At 47.6% G+C, this 26,273-nt stretch overlaps 11 protein-coding genes across 11 annotated transcripts; 6 read left to right on the top strand and 5 right to left on the bottom strand.

Moving 5' to 3' along the window:
* Positions 1-109: 109 nt before the first annotated feature.
* On the bottom strand, positions 110-1,702 carry N7489_007749 (amidohydrolase; the record flags this gene model as incomplete). The annotated part of the gene is made up of 1 exon (XM_056713499.1): positions 110-1,702. One exon carries the CDS (start codon positions 1,700-1,702, stop codon positions 110-112), a length of 1,593 nt encoding a protein of 530 aa, XP_056567214.1.
* Positions 1,703-3,937: 2,235 nt separating this feature from the next.
* Positions 3,938-4,489, top strand: N7489_007750 (uncharacterized protein; the record flags this gene model as incomplete). The annotated part of the gene is made up of 1 exon (XM_056713500.1): positions 3,938-4,489. One exon carries the CDS (start codon positions 3,938-3,940, stop codon positions 4,487-4,489), a length of 552 nt encoding a protein of 183 aa, XP_056567215.1.
* Positions 4,490-4,878: 389 nt separating this feature from the next.
* N7489_007751 (uncharacterized protein) lies at positions 4,879-6,529 on the bottom strand (the record flags this gene model as incomplete). Its single annotated transcript, XM_056713501.1, has 3 exons — positions 4,879-4,992; positions 5,061-5,547; positions 6,033-6,529. The coding sequence occupies 3 exons, from the start codon at positions 6,527-6,529 to the stop codon at positions 4,879-4,881; spliced, it is 1,098 nt and encodes a 365-aa protein (XP_056567216.1).
* A 920-nt stretch (positions 6,530-7,449) lies between these two features.
* Positions 7,450-9,202, bottom strand: N7489_007752 (uncharacterized protein; the record flags this gene model as incomplete). Its single annotated transcript, XM_056713502.1, has 3 exons — positions 7,450-7,659; positions 7,723-8,648; positions 8,710-9,202. 3 exons carry the CDS (start codon positions 9,200-9,202, stop codon positions 7,450-7,452), a joined length of 1,629 nt encoding a protein of 542 aa, XP_056567217.1.
* A 1,429-nt stretch (positions 9,203-10,631) lies between these two features.
* N7489_007753 (Rieske [2Fe-2S] domain protein) lies at positions 10,632-12,005 on the top strand (the record flags this gene model as incomplete). Its single annotated transcript, XM_056713503.1, has 1 exon — positions 10,632-12,005. The coding sequence occupies one exon, from the start codon at positions 10,632-10,634 to the stop codon at positions 12,003-12,005; it is 1,374 nt and encodes a 457-aa protein (XP_056567218.1).
* A 263-nt stretch (positions 12,006-12,268) lies between these two features.
* Positions 12,269-12,933, bottom strand: N7489_007754 (uncharacterized protein; the record flags this gene model as incomplete). The annotated part of the gene is made up of 3 exons (XM_056713504.1): positions 12,269-12,378; positions 12,449-12,556; positions 12,639-12,933. 3 exons carry the CDS (start codon positions 12,931-12,933, stop codon positions 12,269-12,271), a joined length of 513 nt encoding a protein of 170 aa, XP_056567219.1.
* Positions 12,934-14,363: 1,430 nt separating this feature from the next.
* N7489_007755 (uncharacterized protein) lies at positions 14,364-15,940 on the top strand (the record flags this gene model as incomplete). The annotated part of the gene is made up of 3 exons (XM_056713505.1): positions 14,364-14,429; positions 14,482-14,733; positions 14,786-15,940. 3 exons carry the CDS (start codon positions 14,364-14,366, stop codon positions 15,938-15,940), a joined length of 1,473 nt encoding a protein of 490 aa, XP_056567220.1.
* Positions 15,941-16,846: 906 nt separating this feature from the next.
* N7489_007756 (uncharacterized protein) lies at positions 16,847-18,208 on the top strand (the record flags this gene model as incomplete). The annotated part of the gene is made up of 3 exons (XM_056713506.1): positions 16,847-16,937; positions 16,986-17,848; positions 17,900-18,208. The coding sequence occupies 3 exons, from the start codon at positions 16,847-16,849 to the stop codon at positions 18,206-18,208; spliced, it is 1,263 nt and encodes a 420-aa protein (XP_056567221.1).
* A 655-nt stretch (positions 18,209-18,863) lies between these two features.
* N7489_007757 (zinc-dependent alcohol dehydrogenase family protein) lies at positions 18,864-19,889 on the bottom strand (the record flags this gene model as incomplete). Its single annotated transcript, XM_056713507.1, has 1 exon — positions 18,864-19,889. The coding sequence occupies one exon, from the start codon at positions 19,887-19,889 to the stop codon at positions 18,864-18,866; it is 1,026 nt and encodes a 341-aa protein (XP_056567222.1).
* Positions 19,890-23,087: 3,198 nt separating this feature from the next.
* On the top strand, positions 23,088-23,991 carry N7489_007758 (uncharacterized protein; the record flags this gene model as incomplete). Its single annotated transcript, XM_056713508.1, has 2 exons — positions 23,088-23,439; positions 23,507-23,991. The coding sequence occupies 2 exons, from the start codon at positions 23,088-23,090 to the stop codon at positions 23,989-23,991; spliced, it is 837 nt and encodes a 278-aa protein (XP_056567223.1).
* Positions 23,992-24,839: 848 nt separating this feature from the next.
* N7489_007759 (uncharacterized protein) lies at positions 24,840-25,250 on the top strand (the record flags this gene model as incomplete). Its single annotated transcript, XM_056713509.1, has 2 exons — positions 24,840-25,149; positions 25,207-25,250. 2 exons carry the CDS (start codon positions 24,840-24,842, stop codon positions 25,248-25,250), a joined length of 354 nt encoding a protein of 117 aa, XP_056567224.1.
* Positions 25,251-26,273: the final 1,023 nt, after the last annotated feature.

Consider the following 26,273-nt stretch of genomic DNA (forward strand, 5'->3'; position numbering starts at 1 on the left):
TCATAAGGAATAGTAAAAGCAATGCTACTAGTGATTTCTTTGTACACTCGTGTATTCTGTTAATATTCTTTTATCTGATTATGGATCTAACCCACGGCTATCAATAGCTTCATGAATCAAAAACCTTCTTCCCCCGGTACCAAGTCTGGCAGACACGCGCCTGAAGCAATGTCTCCGGAGTCCACTGCATATCAACAACCAAGAAATCCGCATATAATCCCCTCTGCAGACTCCCAGTCCAGGAATCAGCAAACCGCGCATAGGCCGCACCAGCTGTAGCTGCCGTAGCTGCCTCAACCAAACCCAACTTGAAATGCTCGTTTACAGTATCATCCATCTCAGTCTGAAGCGCCGAGCGCCTCGTAGTAGCATTGTAAAGATTAGGGAAAGGGAAATGAGCTGCAGTAGGAGCATCAGTGCCGATAGCAATAGGAGCACCTCCATCTTTGAACTCCTTGTAGGCGAACGCGCGCTTACAGCGCTCGGGGCCCACAAGACCAGGCCAGGCCTTGAAAAGCATCGGATCAGAGTGCACGGGCTGGATCGAGGCGGTAATACCCAGCTGACCGAGTCGCTTGGCATCTTCCGAGGTTGTCAGCTCCAGGTGCTCGATTCTGTGTCTCCGGCCTGGCGTGCCGACTCTGGACAGCACGTTGATTGCTTGATGGATAGTTCTGTCGCCTATGGCATGAATTGCGCATTGGATTCCCGCTGAATCGGCGCGCTGGACTACTTCTTGGAGCATATCCTCTGGCCAGATTGGTTCGACGGGATCGGATTTACCAGTGTACGGTTGGAGGAGAGCGGCAGTGCATCCGTCGACGACGCCATCGCAGATGAGTTTTATTCCGAGGACATGGAAATCGGGCTGGTTGTACTCCTGGTGTAGCTGGATTGCACGATCCAGGTGTTTGAAGTTGGCGTTTTGATCCGCTGAGAAGGGGACGAGCCAGTGAACGCCGATGTGGAATGGGATGGTATGATCGCGACGGTAAAGATTCAGAATCTCCCAGGTTCCTTCGTCCATGGCCATATCCACTACTCCGGTATACCCGGCAGCGGTGTACGCAGCAACTGCAGTGTCCAACGCACTCAGTTTGTCTTCCGTGGAGGTAACACTTTCCAGAAATGGCCATGCAAGGTTGACAACAGCAGATTCGTCAAGTAGTCCTGAAGCTCTTCCATTCTCATCGCGGTGGATTCTTCCACCGGGGAAATCGGGGGCAGTATGAACCCCCATCTCATCGAGAGCAGCTGCGCTGCACCACATGGAGTGGAGGTCGAAGGAATCAATGTAGATGGGACGTGGGTCGATACCATCCAGCATACTTGCTAGTGCAACTCCATTGGTAGATGATTGGATCCAGCCTCTACATAAGATGCGCGGTAGAGAAGGATTGGCTTCAGCGTAAGATTTGATGACTGCACGGATCTGATCGAGTGAGGTGCATGCGATGAGATCGGCCTTGCGCAATGACTGCCCGTAATGCAGGAGGTGTACATGGGCGTCGATGAAGCCTGGAATAACAGTCCGGTCTTCCAGGTCAATGATATTTGCATTTTCTGGGATAGTTATTCCGTCGAGTGAGCCGACATGAGAGATCTTGTCATTCTCGATAATCATGCTCTCAGCAAAATTCTCCTCATTATTCGAGGCTTGGGAAGGGATGAAGATACGCCCATTCTTGAAAACGGATGTCATGGTTCCTAATTTTCTGTAATTGTTGAACCCGCGTGGAGATTTGCGGCGATTTCTACAGTATTTATTGCTTCTTGCGGGGAAGTCGGAGTGTTCTTCTCACCCAGGTAGACCCGGGCATCTCCAGGACTTTCCCGTTTGAGGACATTGAAGGGTGGAGATGGTGGGATTTAGGCTGGGCTATCTCCACAAAGAATGGTCATGGAATTGTTTTTAAGGTAGCATGTTGCTAAGGACCGACCAATAAACTGCAAAGTGATTGGATGAGAAGAGAGGGGTAAGTGGTTCGATGGAGGGAGGTCTTGACTTCCAACGAGCGGGCATCAAACATTAAGCATTGCTTTCCATGTTTCTCCATCAACCAGCCAAGTGGCCGAGCAGTAACTCAGCCATCCAATCTTCCTTGGTCTAGTGGTGATGATTTCCGCTTGTCATTAATACCGATAAGCGCGGGAGACCGGGGTTCGATTCCCCGAGGGAGAGATTTCTTTTTTGCTCTTGTTCTATTACATCCGTTGATTTTTTGCGACCAGGACAGGGCCTTACATTTACTATTTTTTTAATTAGATAAAGGGAAGAAAAGGAAGTATAGGAAGAGCGATTACTATAGTACTATAGATGCTTGATACTAGATGCCACTTTTGTTATATATGTTTACCAAAAGTGAGAGAGCAGGTCTAGTCTACTCATTTCTTTCAAATAATCATTTCCTTCATAAGCAAAGAGGTAGCACCTTCTACTTCCACGGTTTATATCTCCCGGAGTTTCTCATATTGTTGAAGCCGTCCTGGTACATCAATAATGGACGAAATTTCCGTCCAACAACAGAAACAGCCTCATGTGGACATATAAAGTGGGGCTGTGGTGGCCTTGGTCTGGCAGTGAACGGGGATCTTCTTGGGCACAGAAGCCACTATCTTCATGTTTCTCTACGAAGAGATCGTCCTTGCTCCGTTGTTCAAGGGATATGACATAGACTTTGATATATTACGCCTAGAGTGGCACTATAATCCAGTCCATACTGCTAGTGTGAGTTGATATATATATGAGGTGTGCGTTATCCATGCAACCGTGTAAAAAGTGATTGATGTCGGCGCCCGTCATTTTAAATCGAAGATATGAAGATGCTAGCCACACGGCCTGAGTAGTCCATAACTACCACGAATGCCGAGGATAAAAACATGTACTTATGCACAGTCACTATGTTGCACAAGAACACCCCAAGCACTGCCACTGTCCATCGCATGGCAGTCAAACAGGCACAACTTAATGTCTCTTAGCATTGCTACGCACAGTAGACTGTTTGCTTTCGTCACAACCTCACTGTAGGCATCTACGATGCCCTTTTAGCCAACACAAACAACGTGGCCTGTAGGGCTATGTACAATGCAGATCCTCTTGGATAGTTACCTTGTGACAATGACTTCGCACGAATGATAATGGGCGACATGATTTCGTGGGCAGTGCATATTCCCTGATTGAACACTCGGATCGCACCAACAACCCCGTGCAGAAGGCCAGGCAGGAATACCTTCTAAACACTAGTCAAACACCGTACAGACAAAGTATCAACGAATATTTCTAAGCATGTTTTGGCCCCCAGAAAATGATGTCATATAAATTTCCAAGAGCCTCCGACTCCAATGATGAACCGGCGTGCAAATAAGGCATGCGTAATGAGTCTTGGGGCTCGGCAGACGGATTGAAACACCGGACCTTCCTGTTCCGACTGTAGCGTCAAGCCCTGGGGGATGATTTGGACTTGCAAGAGTTCAGGGTGCAGAAAAAAGGGGGATATCAGTAAGCCGATAGCAGTTTCGCCCTGGATTGTACAGAGTAGAGTGGTGGGTAATTCGCCGCAGTGGACCTGGCCCCCAAAATTCGAAATTATAGGGTCGAAAATATAGGGCGAAGGATTGCGCTATAAAGCTATTCGGTGTGCCTTTCTCCATTTGCTTTGGGGGCGACGAGGCTGCGATTGGCCGTTAGTGGTGGAACCCGGGAAGATAGTGCGGCAGGCTCATTCGGGCTCCGCCGCCAGAGCCCCAAGCCTCGCGATACCTTCCAGGGCTTGTGACAACGCATCGGGGGCGCATTTAAGTATTTAAGCATAAAGACCCCGGAGGCTGATTCTTTCTTTCTTTTCAATTACTCAAGCACACCAAAGGCACCTGTTCTTCAGCTCCATATTGTATTATTCTCTATCTTATACCCCAAGCATATACTTCAACCGTCACCATGCAGTACAAGTCTCTCGCAGCTGTCCTCTTCGCCAGCATGGCCATGGCCGCCCCGGCCGACACTGAAGCCGCTCTTGAATCCCAGGCCGCCGAGCTCGAGGAACTCATTCCTCCCTCTATTGCCATGGTTATCGCAACTGCTGTCCCAACCTCTTTCTGGGCCGAAGCCACCAACACCGCCGCCTTCCTTTCTCAGGTCGAGCAAGGCATGGTCTCCAACTCCTGGCCTACCTGGTACAGCAGCCTTCCCGACAGCGTGAAGGAGTACGTCACCACTGCTGTTGAGGACTACTATCCTTCTTTCGCATCCTCCGTTGCCGCCGAGGTCACTGCCTCTGGCGATAGCAGCTCCAGCCCCAGCGCTGCTGAGGCCACCTCCACCGACGCTTCCAGCTCTGATGCCTCTAGCTCTGATGCTTCGTCCTCGGCTTCCGGTTCGCCGTCCGGATCTGCTGCATCCACCACTGCCGATGGTGGTGCCGCCCCTACTGGTATCGCTATGAGCCTTGCTGGCGCCGCTGGTGTTCTCGGTCTTGCTCTTGCCCTGTAGGAATAAGAACTGTGAACATTAGCACTTTTTGAACAATCTACGGTTGCTTCGGGGGCATTTCTACTATGTGCATTTGACCACTACAAAATATTTGTCTAGTTCTTATGCTTCGAAGGATTGTGTCCCAATAGCGCGCTTATACCTCATGTACTTACAACTAATTCTGTCAATATACTGCATAATCGCTTTTCAGTACACTTACAATGTGTTTATTAATCTTACAGTATGGAGTGGCGGTCTCGCAGGCACGTGTTCAGCCAAGTATTACCTCCCCCGGCAACCCAATTCGACAGTTCCAACCACCATTTCATCTTTCCTACTCCCAAACGATTCTTTGTGTTTCGTTGCAAGATGGGTGCGAACGAACCACAATTCATCTCCCCATGGACTCACGCGGCATCAGAAGGACCGGGGTCCCTTTTCTTCCCCTTGTCACGCTCGCTGTTTTCCTGGGAATTCCCAGTCGGCACGCTGGACTCTGGGTCCATATTGGCTGAGGTGGACTGTTAATAAATGTTAGTCAGAAGACTGATTAATCAAGTGAGGCGAGAGGGACAGGGATATCTCATACCTGGGGCTTGGAATGTTCCGAGCGACTCTTGAACGCGGCCTTTTCAAACCCGCCGTCCTTCATACCGAGCAGGTCGAACTTCTTCACAAGTCTAAACTGGGAACGAGAAATACCGAACTTAGATGCGTACAGTTTCTCTTGTTCCTCCCACGACGTGCCTGCCTCGATGAGCGCCTTGATAAATGCCGGCCCCTCATCTAGTTCGCGCGGTGAATACCGCACCGGCGGACCGGCCCGCGGGGAGATGTTAGAGGCACCTGGACTCTGCGTGTGGGTTTCTTTCTTCAGAGAAGGGGTCCAGGGAATGAAAACGTTCTGTTTCTTGGGACGGACTGGAGCAGCTGATTGCTTGCCTTTGTTTGTAGGATTGCTTCCATCGGGTTGGGATGGTTTTGGGCCATCCGAGCTTCCTGTGCTGCCATCCTGAGCGCAGGTTGTGATGTCAGATCTGGTCGGGTCGTCTTCTGATGTAAGCGAGTTGGTGCGACTATGACGGGCGTCAAATGCAGGAAACTTGTTACAACCTGCCCCTGGACTGGCGAGTTACACACTAGGCCAAAAGACCACTACATCTGAGCGTTACGCTCAGATATTCCAGGCTCCGATATATATAGTGCGTGTCGTGACAAAACTCTTCTTATGACGGGATTAGAAATCAGACCCTCTGTTGTTGGGGCGAAGCCTTGACGTCTCAGCTTCGAACTATTGGGCTGCACATGAGGTTCCTTTCACATCCCCCTCACCCTGGTCTGAAACCGCAATCCTTTTCTCAGCCTGATGTGAGAGATGTGAGAGATGTGAGAGATGTGAGAGATCTGATGCAATTGAGCGTTGGGGTATGTCGACTGGGTCGGGTACGGGGTTGTGGAGCGGTCCTGCGTCTGCTATTTTATATTAGTACGTATCCAGATAACTGATTAGGGGAAACTGTACTCACCATTCGCGGCAGCATTGGTAGGGCTGGCGCCTTACCCACCCACATCTCCAGCAGTCTCTTTCTCTCTCTGTGCCCCAGACGGGCGAGAAGACTGCATCATGCGTTGCGGGTAGCCCAATGAGATGAAGTGGTAGTTCTCCGCAGACATCTCAACCACCCTTCCCTTAACATGACACCAGTACATGCCATTGTCCTGGAGTTGGAATTTATCCGCGGTTGTAGCTTCAGAAAGTACATCCATCCAACTGACTATGGGATATGAGCGGCGGAACGATTGAACGCGGCCCTTGCACACCCTCTTGTGCGTCCGAGGCTTGGTATGGGCCTTAATGCATTCAGGTAGGATCAGGCAGTAAGGAGGACCACCGAAAAACTTGTTGAGTGCGGGTCCAAGCTCAGCATCTGAAGGCGAGGATGCAAACTTACTTCCTTCAGGGGCATCCTTGGGTGGTTCGACTGGGTGCTTGGCTCCATCTTGATTTTCGTGCAAGGCCTCACCTGGGAGAGTAGTGACACCCTTCCTTTTCTTCATGGTCGGTAAGGATTCACGCGAGAAAGGAGGAATCAGTCTGGAAAAGAAAGATGAGGATGGTAAAAGGCCTTGATCGGAAGATTCAGACGAGTTGTGGGTATGATGAGAAGAAAGTCGCGCAGTATCGAGATGGAAGATTCAATGGGAATTCACGAGGTCTGTGTATTTGTTGTGAATATTATGGGATGAAAACACTATTAACCCCAACTATCGATACCGCAGGGAGCATTGGCGGTATCTATCTACTGGCATTAAAGAAGCCCATTACTGAATGGACGGTGAGTTACCCATGATAATAATATGAAATTCATGAAGTAGTCGTCATATCCACGATGCAGACTGGCTTTGTATCCTCCCAATTACTAGGATTGCAGTCCCAATTCCTCTCATTCCTCCTCATGTCCATCCGCCTCCTCTGGCTCCAACCCTTAGCGGCATCGTGAGCGTCGATCCTAGGAAAAGGCCTAGGATGACTAAAAGAGTTATTAACGAAGATCTCTACAAATAATGGAGTAATGGGTTTGATCTTTACGATATGTTGTTCTATGACTCCTGCATAGCCAAGATCACATTTAGCGGCCAGCTAGGTCACCCATTATACGTATATTTCCGTATCTTCACTAATGACAAAAGAATACACCCAGAGCAAGTACTTTCAAATGGTAGGAATGGTATTATTAAGTAAAGAAGTGGCTGATATGGAGATACGTATTGACCAGTTGCATGAAGAGTACCACAAACAGAAGTAAGACTTTCTGCTCAGCGAAAATTTTCTGAGAACATAGATTAGTTAAATGCTTATGATGCTATTAAATGATAAAACGTACCGTGAGCTGACTTCCTTAAGCCTTGAAAATGAATATGATCAAGTTATGTCAGTTAAAAGATGACCTGCAATAACCGACATCCAAGCCCACCTATCAGTACACGTTCGGAAGACCACTCTTGAATGGTGTCGATGCAGCCGTCTTGGAAGGCCAGTCCAGCTGGTATGGGACGGGTGAGCCCCCAGGCTGCTGGGGGGACCGGAATAGAGGGTATGGGGATACATAGGGCGGCGCGGCGGCAATACGAGAGGGGACAGCATCAGTTGCTGACATTACCCGGCTCGTAGGGAATGTCCGAATCGGCTAGGGTGGATTGTCATTCAAAAAGGCCAAACGAAGATGCGACGGGAGTTGTACTTTCAATACCACGATTTTGCTGGGGTTCTCTGCTTTGACCGTTTTCTCTGCTTTGGCGGCCCTTTCATCCATCCGGTCGACCCAGAGCTTCACGGTCAGCCAGCGGTGGAAGACACCGAACTCCTCGACGTAGGCCTTTTCAATCTCGCTCGGGGTCTTTCCTGCGTTGACCTGGCTCTTGAACCAGGCTGGAGCGTGCTCCTTCTCGTAGTCGGTGAAGTTATTTCGTGTTCGCTTTTGTCCTTGACGTTTCTTTCCTGTGGTGGAGTATGCGGGCTGATGTTTAGTGGGCGTATCGACCTTTTCTTTCCACATTGGTAGTTCTCCACTAAGGTCGATGGTCTCGATCTCTGCTGGGGACGGGGCAGTCTCGGTCTTTTGCTTTTTCAGGGGCGGTCGCGCCAGGTCCTCGTTGCCATGGAGCTGGTGTTTCGCTGACCCGTCTCCTTGGAATGGCTTTGGATTCTGTGCTGACCCGTCTTCTTGGAATGGCTTTGGATTCTGTGTGCGATCCTGGTTTTGTGCGACCTGGGGCTTTCTGCTGCTGAGGAGTCCAGACACCGACACTCCCATTTCATTTTGAAATGCTTTCTGGTAGCTTTCGGTGATGGCATTCAAATTTTTTTGTTGGTGTGAGTTGCTAACCGCATCATCATTATTGTCGTCACTGTCATGAGATATTGGCCTTGATGTATCGCCAGGGGCCGTGAAAGGGATGTCGGATCCACTTGAGACACCCGAGCTTTCGGATGAACTGCGAGCACGGGTATGCGTCTCAACAGATACCGTGGGACGAAGTGACTCGCTCGGGGTAGGATACTGTGATCCAGGGGTTTGCGGTGTTCGAGACCTTTTCACGGGGTCCTGAACACCTTGGAGAAGTTTGATTCGGCGTTTCTTCAGCGCCAGCTGAAGTCGCTTCAGTTTCTCCACGTCTGTTTCCATTAGCATGTCTCTTACGACCTGCGAGTGTAAGAAAGTATGGGAAGTACGCACATTTGGTCTTTCTGTCAATTTCATCCAAGATGTCTGCCTCTATTGCCAGAGTGACTTCGGACTCTCTTTCGGCGTCCGCGGGACTTGGCCACAAGCAGGAGTTTTCCGGGAGGAAGCATCGGTTAAGGAGGATGCTTTTGTGAAGAGATTCATCAAATGAAATGAGGTTCCCTTGATCGTAGCAGTGATATGAACCGTCACTTTGCTTTTCGAAACTGCCGTGTCTGAAAATGTTGACCCAGCTGACCGAGGGACCATTCTTATCCCTCGGACGAATCCCCAGTATTTCCCTTACTCGCGACTCGATAGTGTAACTTTCGAGTGGCTTGTCTGAGAAGTACTGAGTGAAAGTCTCATCGTTGTCGAGGACAGCCTGATAGGACTGCATTAACGCGAGGCCATCCTGTGGTAGGGACTCAAATCTTTGCAGCTGGGACCGAACGCCCTCTCGATAAACCCCCCATTTGATCGGATTGTTGGGAGTACCATCCATTTTCAGGTATTGTTCTGCATAACGTTAGTCTTTTAGGTAAAGCGTTAGAGACGGCTAGCCGCGTCTCACCTAATAAGGCAGAGTAAAAATCGTCAGGCCTCTGGGTATTGAGACGTGAACGGAGATGTGAAAAGTTGGAAAGTGGAAAGACTAGAAGAATAAATGAGCAAACGCTCGGAATTATTTCTCCTAGACCCTTTCCAACCCCCTGTCGCAGGATGTGCTTAGGTGTGAGTGTTGGTTTGTGAAGGCAGTCGTCACAGACTTGATAAATACCAGTACCTAACCCACGTATTTTTTTTTTTTTTTTTCACTTCTCCTCAACCCTTCACGCACACTATGCCGAAGGCTCCAGTCGCTGCAAGTGAATTTATATAAATATAAGATTAATAGCCTATATATTATAGGAAAATATACTTTCTAATTGATGAGAGAAAATTCCTCGTTGCGGACACTATTAATTGAGACCAGTAAGCGAGGCCCACATTTCATTGAGGCGCCCAAGGTCCGCTCTGCTGGCTGCCGCTCAATCACACTTTAACCTGGTCATTTGTGGGGGACGAATCCTTCGAACCTCTCAAAGAATAGCTATAGACGCCAACGGTCATGCTAAGACTTGAATTACTAGATAACTAGGCATCGAGTCTACGAATAGCGAATATCCCTTTCACCGCTATCTATTCATCTTCAATTAACCTTAGTATTTCCAGTAACTACATAATCTTGCCGCAGCTGGATGATTGGTTTATTAATACATGGCGAAGATCTTGGTATCTGAGCATGGTATTTTTACCGCCAGATTTTTATTAACTATCATGATAGAGTTGGTTGTTACTACTAACTAAATACGGTTTTCTTCGTTTGCACGTACGTTATATGTACTATTAGTACTGTAGTTCTCGTATTTATCCTATCTGTGACATATTAATTGCGTAATTACGCTTATAAAATACGCGCTACGTAACAAGTTAAAGGCCCGAAATTATTGCTTTCTTTTTCGCTAGTCCTTCACTACGTATGTACTTTTCATCTCTGTTTTAGTTTCGAAGGATGGAAACAACGTAAAAAAGGTATGATCCGACAGGTCACTTTACCCCCTTCAAGGTTGGATAACACGAGGGTGGTGATTGTGGCGGCCCCGAAGCCCGTGCTAGGCGAGATGTTTGTTTGCCATCAATAATAAATTAATGAGCGGTCTGAAGTATTGTTATCCAAATCACACAGTATTGAATTAGAAGATAGCGACCAAGGTTGCCCCTATTGAGTGACCCCCTATTAGAAGTCCCCCTATATAAACGGCCTATATAAAGATCGAAAAGTGGGGCAAATACACATCATCACGTGATCGTTAAAATCAATCGAGGCGAAAAGCCTCAAACAAACCCTTCTAGTTACGCCAAAAGAGACATCAACACTTGCAAAAATCAAGATGTGGATCAACTGCGGGAAACTCTCCGACTTCACGCAGGCGCGATACGTGGTCCGCCTAAGCACAGGCAAGAAACTGGTCTTATTCCGGCTCCCGACGATCGACAAATCAAGCCTGAAATCCAACGACACCAATGATGGCTGGTCGTACTACTCCATGGAGGCAGAATGCCCGCATGCCGGTGGCCCAATGGCCGACTCCTCAGTCGACATCGAGGACTCGGCGTATGTCGTCTCGTGTCCGTGGCACGCATACGATTTCAACGTAGAGACCGGCGAATCCAGCGTCGGTATCAAGGCCTGTACGTTCCCCGTGGATGTGCGCGGCGAGTCCGTTGCGCTGGATTTCCCCGTCCTCGACGGGGATACTGTTGGGGTTGCTAGTGTCGATCCTGTTAGTGAGAAAGTCAAGCTCAAGCACCCGCGACCTGCAGAGAAGGCTCTTCCTACGACTACCGCTACTACTGTTTCTGTTTCTGCTGCTTCGGGCCGAGAGGATCCCGGCCCGGCGACTTATCTCGGCGACGACGCGACGCTGTGCGACTGGGCCGCTCATGTTCTCAATACAGCCAATCCAGAGCACAAGATCGAGCTGGCTACGCATCTTTTCTCTATTTTCTCTGCTAGAGAGGCTTCTGATTCACCCATGCCGCTTGGAAGGGGCACTGTCGCTCCGCCTGACCAGCCGCCGCGCGAGAAAATGGAAACCGTTGACCCGAGCCAGATGCCGAAGGCGGGACGAGGCGGGACCCTGAAGAGCCGCATTGCTATGCTCCATGCGCTGGCCAATATCGAACTGTGGGCTATCGACCTGGCTATTGATATCTGCATTCGCTTTGCGACATTCCAGACAGAAGGGACGTCGCAGGAACTCCCGCGCGCCTTCTTCTACGACTGGTTGAAGGTCGCGAACGACGAGGCTAAGCACTTCTCCCTCCTCCGCACTAGACTCGAGGAGATGGGATCTAGCTTTGGTTCGCTCCCGGTACACCATAGTCTGTGGCTATCTGCAACTGAAACTGCGTACGATCTCCGAGCGAGAATCAGTATCATCGCTCTGGTGCACGAAGCACGAGGCCTGGATGTTAACCCCATGACGATTGAGAAGTTCCGCAGAGCTAGTGATGGCGAGAGTGTGGCGACCTTGGAGATTATCCACAACGACGAAATCACACATGTGACCACTGGTCATCGGTGGTTGACGTGGATCTGTGCCCAGGAGGGGACTGATCCTGTTCAGGTCTTCCGGTCGAATGTGCAGAAGCATTTCAGGGGTCCGATCCGCGGACCATTTAACGAAGAAGCGCGCTTGCAGGCTGGAATGGACAAGCGCTATTACGAGAACTCTGCTCCTGCGGGAATTGCAGCTTCATGACCGGCATGGCGATGGAATAGAAGGGAAACGCTTTACGTTGGAACATGATGTCACGCGGTTGATCGACACGATCTTTTCTCTGCTAGTGTGTTTTTTTGATATCCCCGTCTTGAACTAGCAGTATGTACATAGCAAGAAAGCATTTCATTTCATTATTCGCTGAATCGCTATTAAGTAGTAAACATTAAGACGTCCAAACCCCGGACCGTCGATCATTAAGTGCCATTAAAGGGGGCCAAATCACCCCGAGCGACCGTGGAAATCTAGATGTATTCGGCCTTCACCTGGACCTTGGAGCAGCTGGAGGGGATGGTGGCGGTGTAGTAGCGGTTCAAGTAGAATAGCTGGGGCGCATTGTGGTACCAGTCACAGACTGTTATGGAGATGTTAATGCCATGGTCTTGAAAACGAGAACATGGAACAAAGAGACAGGGTTTTCTTACCGAGCCAACCACCGAAGCCGCTCTGTTCCGACCATTGGAAGTTGTCGCCCTTGATGGAGTATCCTTCGCTGCCGCCGCTGCCGGCGTTGATAACCATAGGCAACCAAGCTAAAGTGGATAAAAATAGCAGATTAGTCCAGACTGAAATGTGACACAGGAGAACTTTTCCAAGGTATGTGGCGATACTCACAGGCGTAGTTGGTGTTGCCAGTGGCGATCAGGCCCCAAGACAATTCGCTCTCCAGTTCGACGACTGCGTTTGTCCCGTTCAGATAGACTGGACTGGCCATGCTAGCATCCTTGGTGAGCACAGCGTCGTTGAGACCTGCGCCCGTGTGGTAGGCGTAGACATATAGGTTGTTATGGTTTTCATTGGTGGCGCCGCTGGTCTTGAGGTGGAAGTGCTTCGACTCCTTCGCAGTAGTAGTGACAGGAGCTGCGATGGCAGAGGTAGCGAGCAGAAGAAGGGATGTGAGGAACTTCATTTTTGGTATGATAGTTCTTTGTGAGGTGAGAGGGAATCGGTGAAGGTTGGTCAAGAGGTTAAGAGGTGGAAAGTTGGGAGAGTGGAAGTTGAAGGCTGGAGGTAGGAGGCTGGGGAATTGTTCTGAGTTGAAAGAGAGAAAAATTCACGTCTAGGAGGGAATCTAGGAATATTTATGCACGGATTGTTTTTGATGGATTTATGGCTGTGGAGATACACATCATAGCATGTAGCATGTGTTTTTGTAGATGATTTTCAGATTTACTTGCTCTTTTGGAATTTAATAGCTCCATTTCTGTATAGACCCCCCAGTCGGAGGTTTACATTCTGAGTGAGAACAACATTCACCAGGAAATGATTAACCCCAACGTATACTGCATTGATGGAGGTCATGATGTCAACGGAACTATTAAATTGGGTCTCGTACCCAGTGATGTGTCGGGGTGGCGAAAATCTTACTCCATCAAGGCTTAGTCGGACTGCGGTTGCAAGCAACTAGGAAGAACTAGAGGATTGGCAGAGGGGAAGTGAGACATTTTTCTTTGGCTTCGGGAGAATAATCAGGTTATCATCTTTGTTGAATGTCAGTTCTAATATTGCTTGATGATTGAGACATATTTTGTTCTTTTCCAAGCCCATTTGCTGAGAACTGTTAGTGAGAACATTGTAGTCATGTAGACAAAGTACACGCTATTTCCACGATATAACCATGAAAGATCATGGCCTGAGAAGAAGAGGGGCCTTACGGTCAGCTTCCGATAGCTTCAATTGATTGAAATTCTGAGCATGTTGGCTTTCACTATATCCACTCTATGTACGGGTACAAGCCCGCATATCTCAAACGTTCTATTACACGGTTGCTCCTTTCAACCTCAATCTGATAACGACTTCAACCAATATCGTCAACGGCTAAGGTTAATAAACTAGTTCCAATGCCCAGGTTTACCAAGGCTATGGTGGCATAGCTTATTTATTGGAAGCCGAAAGCAGATCGAAGAGAGCTCTCACTAAATAAGGACAGACTCCTATGGATCACAATTCTGCTCAGAATGATATAATGATATATAAAAATTCAATCGGCAATACCTTTTCTACTCCCACAAAAGCAATTGCACAATTGCAACATAACGTATAGTCTTGCCTGGTGTAGGTGACACTCTGTTACTGCAGAACTGATGAAGCGACCACATCTTTTTCCAACGTTAGAACTGTAAAATAGTCTCCTGAGAAATACAAAGACGATTTCACGATTCCAAAGAAACAAAAACCCTCACAGAAAGGTGCCCCACCAAAACAAAAGCCCCAAGACTTCCGCAAGGGTTTGCCCGCACATCTGCTTGGCGTGGAAAACCTCCCGACATCGGGCCATACCCAGGTATCCCATACAGTTGCCATGTTTCGCTTTGGCGCGGTATTATGAGATATCCAATCATGTTTTTAAAACTCGTGGCGTTGCTCCTAGTGACATGCGAGTCACTGGCGGATATCCCCCCCGGTGTATCGATCGCGACCATATGACCTGGGCGCATTTGACCGATGGCCTCACCAGCTGTACCACTCTTCCAGTGCCATTGGACCTATCCTGAACATTCATGCGGAAAATCCACAGTGTCATAATGAGAGACTTTACACCGTTGTACCCTACTGGGGAAAGCAGGTGAACGTTCCGGGAGTGTTGCTCCTCGATACGAACGGGTATCTCGTCTGGCATACGACCGGGTATGTCACAGCGGACATACAATCCTATCGAGGAGAAGACTATATTGTCTCCCTTTCTGAAGACTCAACCTATTATGCATTGGTAAGTTGTCGATCGGCAGTATCGCCTTGAGAAATGTTCTGATGCCCTATAGATAAACTCCCGCTACGAGGAAGTTTACCAAATCCGTTCAGGCAATTCAGGCAACAGGTGGCACCTCGATGCGCATGAGTTAACCCTGACTCCCTCAGGGACAGCACTCCTGGTTATCAATGGTGTCTTCGCGGTGAACCAAACGGCGTTCGAGACACCGCCGGAAGTTGAATTCCTGATGGATACAGGGTTCCAGGAGATCGACATCCAGACAGGAGAGGTGTTATTTGAGTGGCGCGCTTCGGACCATTATAGCTTCGAAGAGTACTACCACTTCCAGCCAGGCGATGGCAGAACGGAAAAAACGGCACCGGATCTGTTCCATGTTAACAGCATCGAGAAAGACGATCTCGGCAATTACCTCATCTCCTGTCGAATGATGAGCTCCATTGTCTACGTGGATGGCCGGACAGGCGCTGTTATCTGGAAGCTTGGAGGGAAAGGAAATATGTTCAAAGACCTATCTGGTGGTGCAGCGACGGGCTTCAATGGCCAGCACCATGCCCGGTTCCACGAAAACGGCCGGATTGTTTCCATTTTCGACAACGGGAACTGCCCCGGCCGTCCTGTGACAGGTCCAACCCGGGGTTTGACGGTTGTCCTAGACACAGAGAAGATGACTGTGCAGCTGCAGCATGAATACATCAGTCCGAACAGCGTTCTCACCGACAACAGTGGATCGATGCAGATCTTGGATAGCGGCAATGTGGTCCTGGGCTTTGGCCCGAATGCGAACTGGGCCGAATACGCCTCGGATGGATCACTGCTCTGCAATGTTCATATGGGCCCCGAGACGTTCTTCAACAGCGGGGAAATTCGCTCCTACCGGATCACGAAGAGTCCCTGGATCGGTCATCCTCAGACCATGCCCGAGGTTGCTGTGGATGATGGACGAGTGTATGTGAGTTGGAACGGAGCTACAGAAGTGTCTATGTGGTCCCTGAATGGAACCGATGAGGGTGTCGAGGGTGAGTCAGTCTTCTTGGGGAGATTCCCTAAAGGCGGCTTTGAGACTGAGATACCTGTTCCTACCAACCTGACTGGTCGGTATTTCTTTGTTACTGCTCTGGATAGAGCTGGTCAGGTCCTTGGGTCAACTTCTGCAACGCAGTGGCCTTCTAAGCCTAGACAAGGCCTTATTCACCAAGGTCTTTGAAGTGGTTTTAGCATAGAAAAAGGAATTTGACCTTATGATCGAAGGAAGACCGGTCTCGCCTCAGTATGTCACTGTCTTGGCAACAGTTGGCTCTTACCTATGTAGGAAAGGACAGATGTTGCTTCGTTATATTTCATTAATTCTTCATCTCTCATCCTTACAGCCCATCCACATCCTTATACCAAAACAATAGATTGTTTTGCGAGATATTTGATATTCTCGACAACCAGAACGCTTCTTCGCAGCATCTATTTAGCATTCTCGTGCTTTATGTAGCCTTTCTTATAGGCTGATAGCTTATTTTTTCTTAGGCGATGATCTTCCGCCAGGGGCTTACCTCAAGAAATGTAAATTATGATTCTCCAAAACTTACGCATTAGGTTTTATAAGCCCGAGTACTCTATATTTCTATGCGCACATATAAACAATTGTACTTTAGCTGGAGTTTTCGCTAAAAATCTTAGGGTGGTGGGATGTTCAGGGGAAAAAGTTTCCCGCCCCCTGAATCGGATGGGCATGCTGTATGGCGTAGCATAATCATAAGTTCTTGACAACAAGACCCTTAAATACTCTCGGATGGCAAAGGATAGCTTGAGCTGTACTTGGAAATACTAGACCAAGTGTTAGAATCATTAAAGACGTTGTTTCGACTCACATAACTTGTCGATTCCAGGACCCACAGTTGAGTCCCCGAAATCTCTTCGCGCCCCTGACGCGTTGTCTTATTATTAGGAGACTGTCCAGGGTACTCCGTATTTGCTAGGCATCTATTATCTTTATAAACCCGGAGATCCCGGAAATTATCCAAGTTTGTTATAATCAAGAGCTTGGACCCCGGGTTAGTGTTGGACTTCATGTTTGACAGGACAGGATTAACATGACTAGGCTCCGCCGTACTAAGGCATCATGGATCCCTCTACATACACAGATCCCCAACTCACCTACCAAGATCGACTGGTGATCGATGCTATTGTTGAGCCTCAGCCCAGCTCAGATGGTAATACCCCTGCCTTGTCAGTTGAAGAACACACTAACCAAATTCTAGACGAAACAAGTGCACAGCCATTGGACAAGCTGAGCACCAAAGAAACAGTCCAAAAGCTTCACAATCTCAATGATCCTTCTAATGTAGAGTTTGATCCCACCATCTCCCAATTCTGGGACACCCCGCTGCTGAGGGCCAAGCTACCGGCGCCCATCCAAAAGTACGTGCTTACGCCGTACATCAACTGGGCGAAAGGCGTCGTACGATACCAGACCGACGTGGTCATGGTAACGCACCTTATCCTGTACTTCACGACTATTGTGCCAAGTGCCGCATTCTTATATTACCGATTCTCCTACTTGCACGGAGCCCTGCACTGGCTCATGCAAGGGTTCTATTGCGGCGCTTTCACGCTGATGAAGCACCAACACATCCACATGAATGGAGTCCTAACATCAAAACTATATCTGTTCGACATGCTCTTCCCCTACCTGCTGGACCCCATGCACGGGCATACATGGAACTCATACTATTACCACCACATCAAGCACCACCACGTCGAGGGTAACGGCGGCGACGATCTGAGCACAACGATGTACTACGACCGCGACAGCATCCCAGACTTCCTGACCTACGTGGGCCGGTTCTTCTTTTTCATCTGGCTCGAACTCCCAATGTACTTTTGGCGAAAGGGCCAGTTCAAGTATGCGGCCAAATGCGCCTTCTGGGAGGTCGGTAACTACGTTGCCATTTATATGCTCTACAACTACGTCAATGCGCGCGCTACCACGTTCGTCTTCATCCTCCCGCTCACCGTCATGCGTCTGGGCTTGATGGTCGGCAACTGGGGCCAGCATGCTTTCGTGGATCCGGCAGACCCTGATTCGGATTACCTGTCCAGTATCACCTTGATTGATGTTCCGGTGAGTTTTAACAACTTGATTAATGTGTAGATCGTGACTGACAGATACCAGAGTAACCGATTCTCTTTCAATGACGGGTACCACACTTCTCACCACCTGAACCCGCGTCGTCACTGGAGAGATCATCCTGTCGCTTTTCTCATGCAGAAGGATCGCTATGCGAAGGAGAATGCTCTTGTCTTCCGGAATGTGGATTATATTTTCATTACTGTGAACTTACTCCGGAAGAACTACGAGTACCTGGCTAAATGTCTGATCCCTATTGGTGATCAAGTCAACTGGACCATGGAGGAGCGGGTGGAGATGCTGCGTCGTCGGACGCGGAAGTTTCCCAAACCGTCCTCGAAAAAGAGTGAATAGAGGGTTTTAGATTTTGAATTTGTTTCCGATAGACAATTTGTTCTGAGTTCCTGATTTTATAAATTCACGGATTGGTCTATCTAGGAATGTCAGATTGAATATATTTTGCCGAGATATGGAATTGGCAGCGCTTTGTATGTCACCCTGTATAAAGTGTCTTTCAGGGCATTGGACGTCCTATACTTGTGAGACTGTATTGACGCAGTGCCGTTTAAATCGTGTGAGCAATGATCCTTGTCTATAATTCATCTCTACCAATCCTTAGAGCCAAGCTAAATTAATTGTCTTTTCTACATCCATTCCTATACCACGCAACGCTACTGACGATGTATTGAAACCAGCTTCACCACTTCACTCTCGTGTAAACATTTTGAGACCTTGGGAAGCACACTAAATCAATTATTGACTTTGGATTATAATCGTGAACCGTATTGGAAGAGGATTTCACGTGTTTTAACCTGCGTATATTACTAGTAATGCCCGAGAAAGGCCGGGAATTCGTAGGCCCGCCCAAGTACGCTTAGTCGAAGACTTTCCCCTGTTCCTACTTTCCTACTTTCAATATTTTTGGCAGCAATATTCATTAGAGTGCTCCACGGCCGATACCGCCGTGGCGAGCTACCCTTTTCAGATATTTCCTATCCTTATGAGTCGCTTATTTGGCGATCTCAATAACGACTTTGCCGACTTGTTGTCCACCCTCGAGCCTTTTATACGCCTCACGGAATTCTGCGAAGGGATAGACCTGATCGATAACAGGTCTGACTTGGTGCCTTTCCATGGCCTGAAGCATAGCTTCGAAATCGACCCGCGAACCAACAGTTGACCCGGTTACTGTGAGGGATCGAACGAGGATATCGATTGGCGGAAGGCCACCGCCGAAACCGCTTGCGAATCCAATCAAGATGATGGTTCCAGTGATCTTGGTCGATGCTGCCGACTTCACGATAGTCTTCTCTCCGGCAATATCGAGCACCTTGTCAACACCCTTTCCACCGGTCAGAGTAAGGATCTCCTGATCCCAATCAGGGGTCGTGCTATAATTCACAACGGCATCGGCTCCAAGCTCCTTGAGCTTAGCAGCCTTCCCATCCGAGGAGGTGATCGCAAGGACACGAGCGCCGAAGATTTTCGCGAATTGCAACGCGAAGAGTGAAACACCACCAGTGCCTTGGATCAACACCGTGTGGCCCGGCTGAAGGGGTTCAACTTTGTTGAGGGCTGTCCAGGCCGTAACAGCTGCGCAAGGAAGGGAGGCAGCTTCGACGTAGGACATATAGTCAGGAATGCGGACAAGTGCGTCTTCGTTGAAAATCACGCATTCAGCTAACAGTCCATCGACAGTGAAACCCACGCTGCTTGAACGATATTCCGGGATATATGGGCCAGCAATCCAGTTTGCAGTACAACCGACAGCGACGCGGTCGCCCTTTGTGATCCGTGCAACATCTTTTCCGACAGCAATAACCTCTCCAGCACCATCGGATACAGGAATTCCATTTTCCTTGGTCGGCGCACGATATTCACCCCTCAAAAGGGCCGTGTCGCGGTAGTTGAGCGAAGCAGCGTATACCTTAATCAGGACATCGCGGGGACCTGGAGTTGGGAGAGGTTCATTACGAAGTTCGGCGGTAACTTTGTCGCCGGCATTGACGATGCGAACAGCTTTCATTTGCGTCATGTTCAGGTACTTTGAGAAATTGAGAATATTTTTATGGATAGCATATGGAGGGGGGTTACGGAGCTATATAGTTTTGGATCTGTTGACGTAAATATAACCTGAATTTCGAGTGAATTAGTGATCGATTACGATGGCACTGTCGCAGTCGCGGACCTTCCCATGATATATCAACAATTTCTCCCCGGCTCCCACCGGTACAGAGATATCTCATTGGCCCTTGAGGTGTCGATCCTCTTCCATCAGTATCCTACCGGTATCCCACCGGTATCCCACAGCCCACGTTCGTGTACGGCGGCGAGGGCTGATTGTAAACCGTAAGTGGTTCTAGCATTACTGACTTCCTTTCAAGAAACGCTTTCTATGTGTAGCCTTGATATCCAACGACATATCTCTTACATCGAATGACTCGCTGTGTACCATGACATAGATCAACTGCAGGTTCGAAGGATGGATAGATTTAGACGCGAAGGAGGCTCTCACAGAGAAAGAAATCTGCGTGTTCATATCCGGTAATATTCACGTTGTTCATAATGACACGTGAATGAATGGGGACGCGTGCCTTGTCGTGGAGTCCACCGAGGACTATACCAAGCTAAGCGGGAGTTTGATGCCCTTGCCCAGCACTGAAAATGAGACAACGCAAACGCATGTTGCCTCATCTCCGCCTACGCAGCGGCATAGACGCCATGCGACAAAACCCCTTTCCCCGCTATTATTAATGCCTGGATGCCTGATTTTGGCCTTGTTATTGACCGCTGCTTACACCGCTCTGTACGATGTATTGTAAATGATAAGCTTGTAAAATGAAGCCTTTTTCCCCCATACAAATGCATGCATCTCCATTTTTGGAGAGGTTTACTGCCTCCAGTATGAAAATGAAGCCTTTTTCTCCCATACAAATGCATGCATCTCCATTTTTGGGGAGGTTTCCTGCCTCCAGCATGTAAAATGAAGCCTTTTTCTCCCGTATAAATGCATGCATCTCCATTTTTGGGGAGGTTTACCAGCCTCCAGCATGAAAATGAAGCCTTTTTCTCCCATACAAATGCATGCATCTCCATTTTTGGGGAGGTTTACCAGCCTCCAGCATGAAAATGAAGCCTTTTTCTCCCATACAAATGTATGCATCTCCATTTTTGGGGAGGTTTCCTGCCTCCAGCATGTAAAATGAAGCCTTTTTCTCCCATACAAATGCATACATCTCCATTTTTGGGGAGGTTTACCAACCTCTCTCTCCGGCACGGAATAACTAGTCCCGGTCGATTACTAGTCTATATTAAAACTTCCAAGCTAGCTGTCATATCACAAATCGTACTTAGGTCTTTATTCTTTAATCATGCCGCGCCCGCGTATTGATCTTGAGCCCTACAAAGAAGAGATACTCGGTCTTCTCTTTGAAAACGTCACACATATAGCCATCTGCGCTACCCTTGAGGAGAAATATCATATTACTCTTACCCCGCGCACGCTATAGAGAAGCCTTCTAGTATAGAGACCGCCTACGAACCGAGACCGTGATTTCACTCGAACCGACTACCAAGACCGAGTTGCAGAGCTTTTACCTTTGTATAATACATAAGAGATCCTCCAAATCCTTACTTCGGAGGGTATCCCTTCGTCAGTGCGGACCCTTTGTAGGATCCGGGCCGATCTTGGTATTACACTTAGGCTCTCTCCTGAACAGCGATAGCAATAGTTCGACGATATTGAAGCTGTTCTTATTACCGAGAATGTTATCGGTGAAGTCGAGGATTATAGCTACCGTACTCTATACCGCCATCTTCGTTCTATGGGGCTATTTTATACTGAGTATGTACTCTAAGTCTCTATTGTATATAATACTAAACTACTTTAGGGCCCAAATTGAGATTGCGTAACGTCTCCTTCGGCTAGAAGCTATACAAAGCCGGCTTCCTAGCGCACGGAGACCTAGGGTTAACTATATTTCTCCTAGGCTAAACGACGTATGGTATATTGACGGCTATATAAAGCTTCAACCTTTTGGGATTGAGATCTATGTAGCTATTGATAGCTACTCTCGTTATATTATCTGGGTATATATCGGAATAAGCGCCCGTACAGCTATAAGCGTCCTACGCCAAGGCACTAATACCTTTAAAACTCGAGGATTTCAACCTAGGAAGTTCCGGTCTAACCGAGGCGTAGAGACTATACTTCTTACTGATAGCTAGTATAAGCTTCGTCAGGTTACTAATCCCTCTGCTAAACCTAAGGACTGCTAGATCTATAGAAGAAGCGTTGATAACCAACGTATTGAGGCATAGTGGGGGATGTTATCGAGGGCGACTACTAGGCTCTTTCATATAAGTTCTATATTTAAGAACTTAATTAATTTCTTACTAATTTAAAAAGCGCTTTTTCCGCCGGCTTCAACTCGAAGATCGCTTTACACAAGATAGTATCCCTAATCAGGTCTCTCTTCTTATAGTGTATATAGAAACCATACGGAAGCGTGTTAAATCATACACCCAAAACTAGAATACGCACCCTATCCAGCTTCACCCTCGCCGGACTAACGTAGTCCCAGGAAGGCCGGCAATAAACTTCTTTTTACCGAAAGGAGATACGAAGAACCTAAAGTGTATACTTAATCAAAACCTAGAGCAGACAGAGCTTTTAAAACGGCTTCAAGAAGACACAGAGGAGTGGGATCCTAATGAGTATCTCCCGCTATCTACCCTTACTTAGTGTCACTAACAGCTTATTAAAATTGGTCAAGAGCTAGTGGGAATAGCATTTGACCCTACAAACCCGGATCCTCGGTTTACTAGTGACGCCAAGTCTCCATTTGAAGCGGTATATATAAAGCTACGGGATCGAGCGTGTGAGCATTAGGCTTCGGGCCAAGATCCGATACTCGACGTTTGTATTAAGCCAATAGGTGCAGCTAATTAGGATCCAAATGATAAGCATACGGTGGATCGGTATAGAGAGAATGTTTTAGAAGTGTTTAATCAAGAGTGCTAAAAAGAGAGTATGTCTCGGAAACCTAGATAATTTATCAATGTTGCATTTAATATTAAAAATCGGCCGAGTATATATATAGTTGCATACTATGTCTCGGCAAATAGAAAGATTATTAAAATTGTAAAAGCAACTTGCTAATAATGATTCATCTATAACTAAATTATCTTTGTTTATATATATCCCCATTTATCTTTACATTTTTCTATCAAAATGGCTTTATCAAATGATGCTAAAGAAGCCTTAGCGCTCGTTTTACGAGAGCTAACATCTACAACTCCTACACTAACATCCTCTGTAGCACCTACTACCCCGGGTATACCTTTATCGGTGATACCTTCGCCAGCGCCAGCACCCTCGCCACCTATACCGGCCCAGTATATAAGCACACGGTTCTCCGACCTCAAGGGTAACCCAGTCAGCGGAAGCCGTCTTACATATACTAAGCAGTATAAGGAGGCAGAGGCTACTCGGAAAGCCGCTAAAGAGGCAAATAAAGAGATCACAATGATAGTGATTTTCTATCTCCAGGAGAAGCCAGGAGAGACAAATCCAATTCCGGATAGTAGGTATATCTATATTTTACTATATGATTGTGATCTAGAAGCTAAAGCTAATTATTACTTTTACAGCTTCGATTTCGGTTAACCTTCGCCCTAAACAAATCATATTGAATATCGATAGCTTCGCGAGAGATTACTTTGTTACAGGACTACCGAGTATCGTCGATTTCCGCCCGGAGTGGACAGACAAGTTTTACTTTACTAAGGAAATGCAGTATATAAAGGGGAAATACTATCCTCGATGGATATCGGGAGTGGATGAGACCTTTGACGGTACTATAAAGGAGCTTATCAATAAGCTTCCAGGTCGAAAGGCGAAGCTCCATGTGGTTGTGAAGCGGTATCAGGATACGTATTCATTCGAGGCTGATCTATGGGATGACGAGGCTCCTTTCCATATGACTACACCAAGTCCAGCACCCCCTGAAGCGGCTACTTTAGTGGGTGCACAGTCAGTGGCAGAGCCGGTGAGGGCAGAGCCGGTGAGGCGGAAGCGGGCTAGATCTCCGGTTACCACACCTCGGCGGAGCCAGCGGAGACGGAGGGTTAGATAAATATGTGGATTTGTAACTAGGAAATCAATGGGAAAAAGCTTCATTTTCAAGCTGGAGGCAGTAAACCACCCCAAAAATGGAGATGCATGCATTTGTATGGGAGAAAAAGGCTTCATTTTCATACATGGAGGCAGTAAACCTCCCCAAAAATGGAGATATATGCATTTGTATGGGAGAAAAAGGCTTCATTTTCATACTGGAGGCAGTAAACCTCTCCAAAAATGGAGATGCATGCATTTGTATGGGAGAAAAAGGCTTCATTTTCATACTGGAGGCAGTAAACCTCTCCAAAAATGGAGATGCATGCATTTGTATGGGAGAAAAAGGCTTCATTTTCATACATGGAGAGGGTAAACCTCCCCAAAAATGGAGATATATGCATTTGTATGGGAGAAAAAGGCTTCATTTTCATACTGGAGGCAGTAAACCTCTCCAAAAATGGAGATGCATGCATTTGTATGGGAGAAAAAGGCTTCATTTTCATACTGGAGGCAGTAAACCTCTCCAAAAATGGAGATGCATGCATTTGTATGGGAGAAAAAGGCTTCATTTTCATACATGGAGAGGGTAAACCTCCCCAAAAATGGAGATATATGCATTTGTATGGGAGAAAAAGGCTTCATTTTCATACTGGAGGCAGTAAACCTCCCCAAAAATGGAGATGCATGCATTTGTATGGGAGAAAAAGGCTTCATTTTACTTATACTAGTACCTTGCTTATTAAGGCAAGTGTAATAGTAATTCAGGTATATCAATACTTCTGCCGGTTTTAACTAAGGCCCCTAGGCCAAAACCAGGCATCCAGGCATCAGTATTTGCCGGAAAGGGGGTTTTGTCGCATGGCGTCTATGCCGCTGCGTACTCCGCCACAAATCCCATTTCTCGAGACACCACTGGTTGGCCAGAATGGCCCCGACGCCGGCTTTTGGGCCACGCGAGCGAAAGAATGCCCGTGGCAGAAAGCATTCAAGCTAAAGAAGAAGCCCTCTGAGAACCTTCATACTCTCATAGCACTCCCAACGCAGAGGGAGCCTGCTCTCCGAAAGGAAGAAGACCCCTTGGAATTCAATAATCATGTCAGCCAAAAGAAGTCCAACATCGAGGCCCTCCTTGCACAGGCAGTTGGTGCCGAAGTGCCGACTAATGCGAAAGAAAAAGGTACGCTAATTGAGAACGTAGAGACAACAAAATAATACTGACTTTGTTACCCTTCAGTGCCTAGAACGCGGCAACGCCAAATGCGTCCTAACCAGACGTGACCAACCCGGGCTTCAGTGTGCGCATATCGTGCCACACAAGCTAAATGGTTCTAGCGCGCTTGCAAAATCCTGGATATGGCTCGAAAGCTTCTGGGGTAATTCTCGGGTTAATAAATGGAAAGCTGAGCTACTCGGCGGCCCGAATCACCGGGGTCTATTTAATACCGAACAAGGTGAAGAACCTAATTACCCTTGGGAGCCAAGAGCATAACTATTGGGATAACTGTATGTTCGCTTTCCGTCCTATAAGGACATACCAGCAGAACACTAAAATTTGTCAAAGAGTAGCTTCGAAAATGTCATCTGATCCTTAATTCTGAATGATTCTAAGGTGTTGTACGTTGATCTCCCATAGTATTTAAGGGCTATCAGTAGCGGAAAGGCACTACAATCGTCTTATTGAAAGCACTAGTTCAGCGACAGCGCCACCAACTCTATCTCAATCTCGAAGTGACCAAAATACCTTCACAATAAGAGACGAGAGAGATATACTAGATCTATACGCAGCCGACTACCAACGTATTTGGGCTGTAGGAATTGAATTCCCCGGTGTCATTCTAGAAGAGATATCATAGTATATATATAAGGATAGCGAGTAGGTCTCCTTGTTCATCGGACCGTTGTCAAGCCTTTTTTGGCTTGAGGGGGTGGAAGAGCTCGAAGAGCTCATTCGCGATCCCGCATATATTCTTACAGATGAGTACCGTTCGATCCCACAGGGTTCTCCGCGTCTTTGGATTGTTTCAATTTTGTCTGAAGAAGGGGAGAGATAAACCAGGCATCAGCCTGGCTGACCTAACAGACATACAAGATGAAGATCAGGCCAATGCAGGAAAGCGTAGATGTATGTCTGCAAGAAGTGAGATACCGCGCGGAAATAGGACGAAGGTTGCACAGCATGCTTGGATGAGAGGAGTAATATTTGTTTGAAATGAAGCTTTAATAACAATAACACGGAGGTTAGCATACTAATGTGAGCTCATAAACCCTGAAAGTATCACCCTGTTCATAGCTAACTAAGTC

This window comes from Penicillium chrysogenum (assembly GCF_028827035.1).
Source record: "Penicillium chrysogenum strain IBT 35668 chromosome Unknown utg000004l_segment0_segment0, whole genome shotgun sequence".
Classification (NCBI taxonomy): Eukaryota; Fungi; Ascomycota; class Eurotiomycetes; order Eurotiales; family Aspergillaceae; genus Penicillium; species Penicillium chrysogenum.